The sequence below is a fragment of the Prunus mume genome, linkage group LG4, assembly GCF_029339155.1.
Source record: "Prunus mume cultivar Tortuosa linkage group LG4, ASM2933915v1, whole genome shotgun sequence".
Lineage (NCBI taxonomy): Eukaryota > Viridiplantae > Streptophyta > Magnoliopsida > Rosales > Rosaceae > Prunus > Prunus mume.
The window spans coordinates 10080601-10093775 of NC_142701.1; the positions used below are offsets into that span (position 1 = coordinate 10080601).

Genomic DNA, 13175 nt, shown 5'->3' on the forward strand with positions numbered 1-13175 from the left:
GTATTAAAAGTTTGTCATTAACTTGTACGATAAGTTTATATATATTTTTTAATGAATTTATAAAAATATTAGGATTATATCTTGTATAATAATATGGTCAAACAAAATTACCATATCTTTTAATTTTATATAATTAATGATAATTAAGGACGTGACGGAATTTTGTTTGTCCACAGCGGCTGACCTAGCCTGGTCATCAAGACCGCCGTGTTCAATCATTAGGAGTTTTTTAAGTGCATGACTTCATTTTTGGCGCCAACTAATCAATGATTAATTAATGTTTAATTTATATGAATGATGAAGACGAGATATATATATATATATATATATTTGTGATAAGTTGGATATTGAATCATGACTAAGAGCATATGGATGAGCTTGGCTTACTATTCTCTATCACCACTGCCTGCCAAAAGTGATTGCAATTTTATTTTATCTTTCCTTGTTTTCCTTCTTTCTTACTTGTTTTTTCTGTTGTAAAAAAAAGAATTCTAATTCTTGTGTCTGACCCAACGTGTCAGGCTGCTCAGGAGTGGATGTGCCTTGGACTACAAAATAGAGATATGTGCCTTGGACTATGAAAGTGGCATATATATACCTATCCCAATACTTAAAATCAAGGGTTAATTGTCCCCGCATTCTCAATTTTAATGATTACATACCTAAAGTTTTTTAATTTTTTGCAATTTGGTTCCGACGTTAATTCTGACATCAAAATTTCCGTTATTGCTTGCCTGACATGCATGGGTCTCACCTATTCACTTATTTCGATGTTAGTTGAAGAATATTTTCGGGTAATTGGTGTCTTCCCGCCCATGAAGAACACATTACACACATTAATACCAAACTATTTTTTAAAACAAAATACCCTTCAACTGACATTGAAATAAGTGAATAGGTACTCAGGCTTGTCACACAAACAATTAACAAAAATTTCGATGATGAAGTTAATGATGGAACCAAATTGCACAAAATTGAAAAGCTTAGGGTATGCAATCATTAAAATTGAGAATATAGGAGCAAACGTGCCTTAAAAGTAAGAGTTCATGATACTAAATTGAAATTAACCATAAGAACAAGGAGTTTCACTAAAACACCCAAAATGGAGGTTGAAATTATAAAAAAACCCAACATCCAAAACACTTTATAAACACACCCAAAATCCATCATTACACACACTCAAAACTCATTTATAATCACACCCAAAAAGTTGACTTTGAGGTTGATTTTGGGTGTGTTTCTATGTTTAAATAGTGCTTGGGTTTTTTTTATTTATAAATACATGTCTAGGATTGAGTTTATTTATAAATTTGTATAAGAAGAATGCAGAAATTTGTGACAGTTAATGATCGATGGCCGCATCCAGCACATCAGTTTGTTAAAGAAGACCCCGTCCAAAATGCTAACACTTTGCACATTTTCTTCTATGGAAAGAAAAAAAAAATCAATGCAAAGAAATCAGTTTTAGAGAATTTATTTCAACCAAAAATATGTTTTTAATTAAATTCTTAAAGAATCAATTTTGCACAAGCTAGTCTTATGAGAAGAACTTTTATGTAATGAGAATATCACTGTAGCGGTATATTAAGCCAATTATGCATTGCCATGTGGGAAAGTATAAACACCTACTAGTTCATGATTGACTTGAGATACCTCTCAAATTTAGGGCATAACGAAATTAAATGTGCCTTTAAGAGCACCTCCACCCTAAAGAGCAAGGGCAAGGCAAGGCAAGGCAAGGTTTGTTATTCACGTCAATAGTGACAACTTTTGTCTTTTTTGTTTCCACCCCAAAGGGCAAGGGCAAGGGCAAGGTTAATTACTACTCACATGAGATATGAGGAGATGAATTTGTATAGAGTTTTTGGTGTGGGAAGTAAAGAATATGGTTATGTATTTATAAATATATATATATATATATGGAATTTTTGGTTTAAAATTTTTTTTTTTTTTGGGGTTCATTGTATCATTTTGCCCAAGCAACAACTCGGGCTGAATTTGCCCATGGGCATGCCTGGGCTCGTGGGACCCAACTCTTGCCCAAGCTAGACCTTACGCGTTGAAAGGGGTTTTGGGGTCTGAGATTGCCTTTTGCTCGGACTGGACCCAAGCGCTGGAGGTGCTCTAATGAATGCTTAGATGGTACAAACTACAAATTAACGTGATAAACCAAGAATCTCACTAGTTGGTGTAGCCTCATGTAACTCGCGTGCAGAGGCGTCATAAGACTTGTGAAGTGCATGGTAATAGCCAGCCACGGATATGACAAAAAAGGCCTTCGCAAAGTTCAAGATTTATGGCAACAAAAGAAAGTCCAAGACAAACGATAAAGGATTTAAAGATCTTTTTAATAGCTAATGCAAATCCAACTAATTCAACAATTAATTCATAATGCTCAAGCACTATTTAATTACTTATTTTCCAGCCCATAAACTTTTTTGTAATATTATGAGGATTATTATTATTATTATTATTGAAAAAGTGAAAATTTTGCATAAATATTATCTAAACTTTTAGGTATATACCATATTAATTTTAAAATTTTATTTTGAACCACATTATGGTTTTAGCGGTTACTTTAAAAATCCAAATAAAAAAGCCGCGAAAACCCAAAATCCGAAATAGATAAAAGATTTTCACTTTCTCAATTTTTCTCTCCCACGCCTAATCTTACACTGATAGGCACCATCCCTCGTCCCGCTCATCCCTTCCTTCGACGACAGACACATCCAGTAAACACCAGAATGCGCTTCCAGGCTTCTAATTAGAGTAAGCATCAGTCCATAAGAAGCCCAAGGATTATAATTCATGGTCGCCAACTCTTGAAGCAGTGAGTTCCGAATCTTCTGCTTCTTTGAATTTTGTGGGTTGCAGTTGGGTTTCAGTTACTGGATGCGGATTTCTCTATTTTATTTTCTTCTAAATTTGAAATTCTTTTCGGGGATTAATCTCTCTCTCTCAAAATAGATGCTTATTGAGCAACCCACAATCTAAAAGTGGGATCTCTACTTTTCAATCTCAAAACCCATATTAAAAATTTATTCAAAACCTCTGCCTGTGGTGAGTTTTTGACCTGGGTTAATTGGGTACTTTAGGGTCTCAATTTTATGTGCCTAAGCTGTTTGATGAAATGTTTCAACGAATGCAGGTCTTTTAAGGAGCACTCATTTCGATCGCCTCATTTTTATGATGTATGGAACAAAAGCCATCCAACTGGTCAAAGAAATTGCAAATGGTGAAAAGGGGCAGCTCACGCCTTTCAGTGTACAGAGAGAACTGCCCTGTTTCTAATTTTTTATCCGAATTTCCCTAATTCTATCTGTTTTTGTCAAGTTATATGTAGTATCCTCTAATTTGATATATCTTGGCTTCATCTTGTAGAGTGATGTATTTAGTGAAGTAATTGCAGAATGTAGTCAACACTTTGCTGACCTTCGATCTTTGATAAGGTAACACAATTTTGAGTTTTTCCTATTGTAATTGGTTTTTTTTTTTTTTTGGTTGCGTTTCCTCATTTGCATTCCACAGCAGCAAATCACATGCTCAATCTCACCTGAGATGATGAAGTCGTTCAGATTACCTGATGTTGTGGTTGTGCTGGTGCTATAACTAACTAAGGGGACTTTTCTGTTGTTTAATTGCTTTTGTAAATCATTTTCAACATTGAACATCTAATATGTCAGTTAGCAATTATTTATATTTATGCGGTCCCTGTAAGTCTTCCAGTTAACACAATATATTGCACGTTTTACTTCCATATGTCTAAATCACAGATGATGATTTCTGTAAATGACTTCCTGTAACAATGTTTTATGATTACTTCATGTAACTCAGGCTTTATTGTATGCCTAGTCAATTTAATATATTCTTTCTTTGAAATTTTTTGTTTTCCTAACTTTACAACTTACTGGAAAAAAAGATCTGTGCCAGTCAAGACATTCAGACAATGAATATGACATTTACAATTTACGACATTGCAAGTCATTTTTTCATTACACTGTTTTGTTGATTGGTGCATTAGTTTGTTGAGCCAGTCTTTAACATTTTTCAGCGTGGACTTAGGTTGTCCCAAGATTCAGAGTTGGATTACAAATCATGTTGTAATAGGGGCATTTTGGCACTTGCCTCAAGAATTCAGTTATAGTTTCATATATTTGGTTTTGAGAACTCCCGTTTCATGTATTGATTAAAACTGTGCATCTCTTTGCTTCCTGTCTACAATTCCATATGCATGATATATCTTTTGGCTTGTATACTCAATCAACTCACATATGACTTGATGTTGCAACAGAAAAATGCAGGAAGCAGGATTAGATGTCGAAACAACTAAGGATGAGGACCACTATGGGCAGCTCATTCACCACCTCTCTTTAGTTCGCAATAAACGCTGCTTGATGGCATATATGTAATGTTTTTATCTGTTGTGTTATTATATGATTACGCTTCGTTTTAGTTAGTATATTTTAAGTTCACATGGTTCTTATAACCATGCAGGTACAACCGAGCCGAAATTTTACGAAATCTGGTATGGAAGGTCGGGTCTGACATTCCAGAAGAAATTCAAGAGAAGCTTAGTCACTCAGAGAAAGAGTACTTTAAGAAACATTCAGAAGCTTTAAAATCATATATGTCGAGAGTGCTTCTCGAGTTGGCAGTGGTAATCTCTCTCTATATACTCGCAATTAAACTTCATAGTAAAATAAACACATAGGTTATCGAGTCCTTCTCTTTGATATTTAGATGTTTGTGAATTACAACTAAGATGGGTTGCTGATTCAATGGGCATGTTCATAATTGGAATGATTCAAGCTGGATGACTGTTTGTTGTTAAAAACTGGAAAGTACTGTACTTTAATTGAGTGGCACAATGGAGATGTTATTAATGAAAATGATTTGAGAAACTTGACTCTTGGTTATTAATGACAGAAGTTTCATTATCATTCTGAGTTCTTGTGTTTTCCAGGATATGGTGCCCCCAAAAGATCCCTACATCAAGGTGAGAGTACTCGATGACATGGGTGAAGTAGAATTACCAAGCGATAATACGGCCAATTTTGCTCGTCACTCCATGCATTTTCTTAAACGAACTGATGCTGAGAAATATATTTCACTGGTATGTTTCATTTACATGACAGCTTGATCCTCATCCACTTCGGTTTGTTAAAATCCTTGCTCTCTAACTACTATCCTGGACTAATAGGGCAAGATGGAGGAGCTCACAGGCTGATTTAATTGGCTCAACCTGCTAAACAGTCTTCCTCGGACTCCGTACTATTCTGTATACTATTCTGTATACTATTGTATCATGTTCAGTTTGTGGTTAAATTAATAATTGTTTTCTTAATTTATCCTTAATAATGTAGCTTTCCGACTATATTAGCATAAACATGTCGTGTGTGGCAGTTCCCTGCACAAATTATGTTAATGAAGTTGACGGTTTAAGTGCTTAGATTTTACTTATACGTCTTTGACGAATGCATATTATTGGTTAATTTGGGTCAACTTCTATGATGAGTGCAACTTTACCGTGCTTAGAGTTATTGTCTAACACTTTCAGATACAGAAACAATACATGGTAGCAGATCATTTGGTTGATTTGGGTTCAAAGTCCGAGTTAAATAATGTTAAACCAATTAGCCCTTAATTAATAACCTTTTAGTTCACTTATCTTACGGCTATATTGACTTGCTTAAACATTATAAACCAAGTGGCCTACTTCTGTCTCTGTTTTTGGCATGGTTAAATTGCTTCTGGTTGGGATATCGCATCTCACTTTGTTTGATTGTAGTTCACTTAATGCTTGAAGTATAAGCTTTTCCTCTGCATAAAACTGAGAATATTAACAAAGTAACAATGGCAAAGTAACAATGGCATAATGCCAAAAGATGAAATCGATAAACATTAGGACCTCTAATTTTGTAGATTCTAGTTGAATTCAGATTCCAAATTTACTGAGATTCAATCAGGCTTTCAGTTTGATCGAGGCCATCTTCCAAATTGAGAAAAGTGGACTGCCGATCATATAATACATTTCAAAATTGATGGAGTCCGGATTGAACTAAATACTTTGATTGACATGTAAATCTCAATGCAAGATCTTGTAATTTCCACTGAAGAAGCTGCAAAGTTATGACCTTTTGTGTCTACTACTACTGCTACCACTGCTGCTGCTGCTACCAGATTTTGAGCCCTCAGATACACAAGCATCAACAGCTCCTAAAATTTGACCTTCAAATTTATGGCCTTTAAGGGAAGCCCTTATCTTCCTAACCACTTGCTTTTTCATCACTCTGCGCTCTGCTGTAGAAAGGTGCTTACACTTATCTATGCCCTTCAGAAATCCAAGCAAGGTTTCCCCAGTCCCCCCACTAGCCTTTTCTATTTTCACAAGCTTCTCCACCACTAGCAAAGAAAACATGAGCTCTATGCAGGATTTGTTTCCGAGCTCCACAATATCTAAGAAGCACCGCATGTTCACTTCCCGGGTCTTCATTGATTTGCTCTCCAGTGATTGAACCATCCTCTCTATGAGACCCATCTTAAGGATTCGGTTCAAAACGAGAGCACCACCACTGCCAAAAAGCATCTGGTGTAGTGCTGTGTAGGCTGCATCCTGCAACTCCGCAATGCTGCAATGCATCATCTTAACTAGGTTGGGTACAATATCATACTCTAGAAACTTTTTAATGCAGGGTTCTCCGCCCGAGCAAGCTAGCTTCGTCAATAGAAAAGCAGATTGAGAAATCATTGAATTTTGTTCATACTGTCCGGGCTGCAAGAGTTCGGAAAGCCGTTTGATTAGTGGACTATTTGTAATCATGTCTCTGAATCCTGGTTCTCCTGCGTTCTCCACAACTGGTATGAGATCTTGCATTGCCTCCAATACCATCTCGTTATCGCTGTCTAGTACCTTATGAATGACATCTTCAAAAGTTTGCGACTTCGGTAGAAGGGGCACATTTTGATCTTTCAAAGCAAATCTTTCCAAATAATGTCTAGCTTGCCATGGCAAAACGTTTAGATTTGTGGGTTCAAGAGACCTTAACACATGAGGGCCTCCCAACTCATAAAATGCCTTCAATGCAACTATGGCATGATGTTGAGCTACTTCGGATCCATTCGCAAGGAGCAAAAGAAGATTCTTATCAATCTCAAAAGCAAGCATTCTCTCGACGGCTTTCGATTTCCCAGATTTGGTTAACGACATCAATATGGTAAACATGCTCTCATGCCATTCCTCGGCAGTTGGAGAGAGCAAATTGGCCAAACGATTGAATGGAATGCTCCAGAGCACCTTCTCGACTGTGTTTGGGCTTCCGAATTCTGCAAGCTTTGCGAGGACAATTGAAATATCTGTTTGGATCAAAGGGTCCTCACAAGTTTCTAAGATTATTGCCAACTTGCTGACTGCACCAGTAGCTTCAAGGGATGGAAAATAATTGCAATAATCAGTCTTGCTAAATACAGTGGTGATGGCTTTTGCAGATACAGCAATCAGACTCTGTGATTCTGTAGAGATCAGGTCTGCAGTCCTAGGACCCAATAAGCTACCAAAGCTTGCTCTACTTTCTTCGAGTTCAGAAATGGATTTGCTGGCCATTAGAGCCTGGATAGAGGCCTTTAATGTGATAATCACCTGCTTTTCCTCAAAAGCATTGAGGAAATGCACTATTTTCTTTTCAGCAAAACTTTTTACTCGCTCTTTCCCAAATATAAGAAGCCAAGGGCAGATGAATGCAGTTTCTTCAGGTGTGGATTCATTCAGTAGTATCTCCACCGAATCGTTTGTCTTGCTACCAAGGTACAGAGCAACCATGTCATGTACCAAGTATAAGGGATCTGTATCGATTTTCATAAGCAAAGAGCCTTCAACAAGCTTGCATACTATGAGAGGGAACAAGGTATCCTGCCCAAGAACTGACCAGACAGCCTCAACACAAGCTTCTGGTACAGGTTCTACCCATGAAAGAGCCGATAGAGCAATGAAGAGCTTTCGAGAGTCTCCAGGCATTGCATCTAGACTGAACTCAAAGGACCCAAAAATGGTTACTGCATTCTCAGCTTCTTTTTCGTTCACATATGATACAGGACCGGGTGCACATGTAGCGTAGGTGGATAAGTTGGTGATGGCCTGTGCCCATTTATCAGCTCTCATTTCTTTTCTGAGAGCCTTACCCATAACAGCAACTGTCAGAGGGTGGTGGCCACAATGCTCTAGTAAGCTTTCCGCTACATGCTACATATAGAATAAGAAAATTCCAACAAATAAGTGAAGAAAAACTGGAAAATTGATGGAAGAGCACATAAAGAAAGTGGATGCATCTGAGGCTTAATCAATGTTATTCAACTACATCTCCACCTTTTACAAATACGACTGCAGGCTTGACTATAAGATCATGTAAAATCTCTATAGGAACCACACAGAAAACATATATGCATCAACAATGTAATGGCTGAAAAATTGTGACAATGCAATTTAGTAATTTGCAGAAATAGAATTGTAGCGTAATGTGGTTCATACCGGTAACTCTTCTTTGCCTAGGAGGCTATGGTAGAGAAGAACTTCCATGCTTATCTCCTTTATGTCGTCTTTGCTTAGTTCCACCTTTTCAGCTTCTGTTATTTCATAGACAGCTTCATTTCTTGTTGTGACAAGGTACTTGCAATCATTATCATATAACTTTGCAAATCTCTCAATTATATCCTGCTCCCATACATCATCGAGAAGAATAAGAATGCTCTTCCCATACAAGGCTTGTTGAAGCAAACAACCAATATATTCAAGGTCTCCAGAACATTCATCCTTAATCTTCTTCCAAAATCCGATCTGCACCAGAAATTTACACAGCTTTCTTGCCAAGCGCCTCTGGTATTCACCTATACTTCTGTTGCAAGCAGCTCTACTGCACCATTGGCCAAAAGCAAGTTCAACTGCACCATCCATGAATTTCTCTGGAGGATCAGAAGCTACTTGACGAGCAAAAAAAGACTTCCCAATACCAGATAGCCCAACAATTAGAATGACTCGATGAGAACCATCTTGTTCCAGTAAATCCCTCACAAAATAACATTTACTCGAAACTGGGTAGCCTTGTTCAGTCTTGATTTTCAGTTGAACTGAGGTGTCTTGTGCAGTTGATTCTATTGCTTTCTCAACATGGTGAACCATTGTTTGAGAATCAAGCCACCAATTCAAGTCATCCCTTATTGAGTTCACTAGTCTTTCAAGTGGATCTCCAGCCATAGAAGTCCAAACTACCTTAGCTATGTTCTTAACCTTATTTTTTGACACCATTCTCCTGGCCTTGCTGATATTTGGACGTAGGCGTTCTATCAGGGAATTCAAGCTTTGGATTTGGTAATCTAATTGAGGATTATGAAGCTTGTTGACATGTTTTTGCTTAATTCGGCGACTCAAGTTTTCAAGATCACAGACAAATTCCTCTAAGCTCCGAATTCTCTTTGGAGCTTCATCGAAATTTCTAGATGCTTGTTCTAATGCAGATATAGCACTTACCATGCTTGAAACTATCTGTGTTGCAGAAGCAATAACTTGCAGAGCATCCATTGCTACTCAAAACCGTATGCTACCAAATTCTACATGTATTTTGTCAACTAAATACACATTCCCACAGAAGGATTCCCAGTGATCAATGAGATGTTAGAGGTTCCTTAACCTTATTTCTGATAATTGGGAACACATTCTCACCGAACTTTACTGACTTTTCCAACCGTCTATCTAGAGACTCTGTGAGGCAATTGATTCAAGGAGCACACTCAATCAGCAAACAATTGAGACGAAATATCCTTCACAGATTAAATCAAGATTCATTTGGGGAAAAGAAATGTCTTTAACTGATGCGTGCCAAACTGATCCATCAAATTTAACCAAATTGCAATCAGACAACATAATAGATAAACCTGGGACTTCCAATCCACATCTTTTTGCACCAACTCCCATTAATTCCAGAGCATAAGCAATAAGAATAAAGAAAGCAACCAAAATCCATGAAAGAATAAAAACCCAGTTTTCATTTGAAGGAAATGAATGAACTTTCAATCCCCCAAACCATCCAAAACTATCAATTCCAGTTCATTAAGCTCTTAGAGTCAAAACCCAGTTTCCAAACCAGCAAAATGAACAAGCAAGCACTTTGAACATTCAAGAATTTTTTTAACAATAAAGCATGCACTAAATTAAGTAAAACTTGAGAAAGACAATACTATTACCTTTTGAAGGCTTTAAATTGAAGAATGAAGATGTTAATGGTAACAATAATACCAAAATAGTGAATGGTGAATTAGCTCGAGATCCATTTAACATATCCAACTCTGTTCGTCAAAGAGCACAAATTTAAAAATAAAAATAAGTGTCAAGGAAGATGATGCACGAAGGAGACTCCTGCGCCAGATTCCAGGAAGTAAACTTCAACACTTTTACAGCTCAGAAGTCAACTCAACTGCACTTTCCCAAAGAATGATTCTTTGATGAAATTTCAGTGGGGAAAGTTGCAACTTTGGTTTTTTTATTTATTTTTTATTTATAGGTTTTTTAGGTTTTAGACATAAATTTTTTTTCACTTTTGAAAAAAGCAATAGCTTTTCAAAAAAGACAAAAAAACACTCAATTTTCAAATCAAAGACATACAAATGTATTGGATTCCTTAGAAATCTAAAAATAAATAAAGACATTTTTGTCATTTTTGCTTCTTTTAAAATTTTTCCCTCTCCTTTTGCTTTTTCCAAAATGTCCCCTTTTTTTTGGGGTCAGAAGTGGCAACTTTGGTTGCCAATGAAATTGCAGCTTGGCAGGTGGGAATGAGGGATTAGCATTTAGCAATCAGGCTTTGGTATGGGCATAGTGATCATCTTTGGTCTGGTTTTATTCGAAAAGGGCCTTAGACTTTTCAACAAAGGCACATTTTGTCTTTCACTCTATTTACCAAATCATTTTTGTCTTACTTTTAGCCACCTCTTGTAAGAGTATTTCCCCCCACTAGCCTAGTCCAGGCAAAAAGCTTCTAGGTTTCAAAATCCATTTCCAGCGTCCAATTTTTGTCAGGACAAGAGATAAGCTCCACCAATCTGGACAAGGCCTAAGGTAAGATGAGTCTGGGCTCCTGTTCGCTGGCTGTGACGAAGTGTACAATATTATTATTATTTTTCCTTTGGCACGTTACGTATATGTGGGGATCGCGCATGTCATGCACGCCAACAGTAAAAAAATTGTATTTTTATTTGCTGACGGCTTCCCTCCAAAGGCTAGAAGCCACATGGCTCTACTTGAAGTGTCTGATCAATTTTTCTGCTGCCATCCTACAACTCGAAAAAAAAAAATTTGTTGCATGCTATGCAAGTTATTGCTTCTACAATACACTTTTGTTTCACTATGTTGCATATCGTAGTATATGTACAATTTTTATAATATTAATATTTATAATATAAGGTAAAAAAATATTTAAGAACTCTGCAGTGGCACCAATTGCACCATGCCATTCCGGCCCAGCACCCAATGTCACAACATCTTCTAAAACAAATACTGGTATAATAATCTAAAAAAAGGTTTGTCCACCACATCAGAACAATGGTTAAGATATCCGAAGCTTATTAAAAACAAAATGACATTAGGGATCCAGAATCCATGAATTTGCATGCACACTCCATGAGAATTGATGTAATGTAGATGACATTTTATCTAAATATAATACATGATGTATATGTAACATCCCACATCGACCAACGGAGAGTAAGTGATGTGCCTTATATATACATGCCCACCTCCATCTAGCACGAGGCCTTTTGGGAGCTCACTGGCTTCGGAGTTATAAGAACTCCGAAGTTAAGCGAGTTAGGGCTAGAGCAATCCCGAGATAGGTGGCCTGAAAAGTTGCTCGTGAGCTCCGAAACAAAACCGTGAGGACAGAGAGGAGGCACAAAGCAGATAATATCATGCTACGGTGGAGTCGATCCCGAGATGTGACAATTTGGTATCGAGCCACTTTGCCGTGTGGTGTGAGTGTGACGAGGACGTCGGATCCCTAAGGGGGGTGGATTGTAACATCTCACATCGACCAACAGAGAGGGGGTGATGTGCCTTACATGTACATGCCCACCTCCGTCTAGCATGAGGCCTTTTGAGAGCTCGGCTTCGGAGTTATAAGAACTCCGTTAAGCGAGTTGGGGCTAGAGCAATCCCAGGATGGGTGACCCACTGGGAAGTTGCTCGTGAGCTCCCATAAACAAAACCGTGAGGGCAGAGAGGGGGCCCAAAGAGGACAATATAGTGCTACGGCGGAGCAGATCCCGGGCATGGCAGGAAGCTTTAGTATCTCTTTGACAATGAGCTATATTCTGTTTGCGGACATGGTTTATTGTAACATCCCACATCGACCAACAGAGAGGGGGTGATGTGCCTTATATGTACATACCTACCTCCATCTAGCACGAGGCCTTTTGAGAACTCACGGCGGAGTTATAAGAACTCCGGTTAAGCGAGTTGGGGCTAGAGCAATTCCAGGATGGGTGACCCACTGGGAAGTTGCTCGTGAGCTCCCATAAACAAAACCGTAAGGGCAGAGAGGGGGCCCAAAGCGGACAATATCGTGCTACGACGGAGCGATCCCGGGCATGGCAGGAAGCTTTAGTATCTCTTTGCCAATGAGCTATATTCTGCTTGCGGACATGGTTTATTGTAACATCCCACATCGACTAACGGAGAGGGAATGATGTGCCTTATATGTACATGCCCACCTCCATCTAGCATGAGGCCTTTTAGGAGCTCACTGACTTCGGAGTTATAAGAACTCCGGTTAAGCGAGTTGGGGCTAAAGCAATCCCAGGATGGGTGACTCACTGAGAAGTTGCTCGTGAGCTCCTACAAACAAAATCGTGAGGTCAGAGAGGGGGGCCAAAGTGGATAATATCGTGCTACGGCGGAGCTGATCCCGAGATGTGACAATTTGATATCGAGCCACTCTGCCGTGTGGTGCGAGTGTGCCGACGAGGACGTCGGGCCCCTAAAGGGGTGGATTATAACATCTCACATCGACCAACGGAAAGGGGGTGATGTGCCTTATATGTACATGCCCACCTCCATCTAGCACGGGGCCTTTTGGAAGCTCACTAGCTTCGGAGTTATAAGAACTCCGGTTGCGAGTTGGGGCTAGAGCAATCTC

At 38.4% G+C, this 13175-nt stretch overlaps 2 protein-coding genes across 2 annotated transcripts; one reads left to right on the plus strand and one right to left on the minus strand.

Moving 5' to 3' along the window:
* The first annotated feature begins 2603 nt into the window (after positions 1 to 2603).
* On the plus strand, positions 2604 to 5449 carry PSF1 (partner of SLD five 1). The gene is made up of 7 exons (XM_008245481.2): positions 2604 to 2830; positions 3149 to 3264; positions 3382 to 3449; positions 4292 to 4405; positions 4495 to 4657; positions 4964 to 5113; positions 5201 to 5449. The coding sequence occupies exons 2-7, from the start codon at positions 3187 to 3189 to the stop codon at positions 5225 to 5227; spliced, it is 600 nt and encodes a 199-aa protein (XP_008243703.1). The 5' UTR covers positions 2604 to 2830; positions 3149 to 3186; the 3' UTR covers positions 5228 to 5449.
* Positions 5450 to 5886: 437 nt separating this feature from the next.
* LOC103341935 (uncharacterized) lies at positions 5887 to 9855 on the minus strand. Its single transcript, XM_008245480.3, has 2 exons — positions 8522 to 9855; positions 5887 to 8236 (listed from the first exon to the last, which is right to left on the minus strand). The coding sequence occupies exons 1-2, from the start codon at positions 9566 to 9568 to the stop codon at positions 6128 to 6130; spliced, it is 3156 nt and encodes a 1051-aa protein (XP_008243702.2). The 5' UTR covers positions 9569 to 9855; the 3' UTR covers positions 5887 to 6127.
* Positions 9856 to 13175: the final 3320 nt, after the last annotated feature.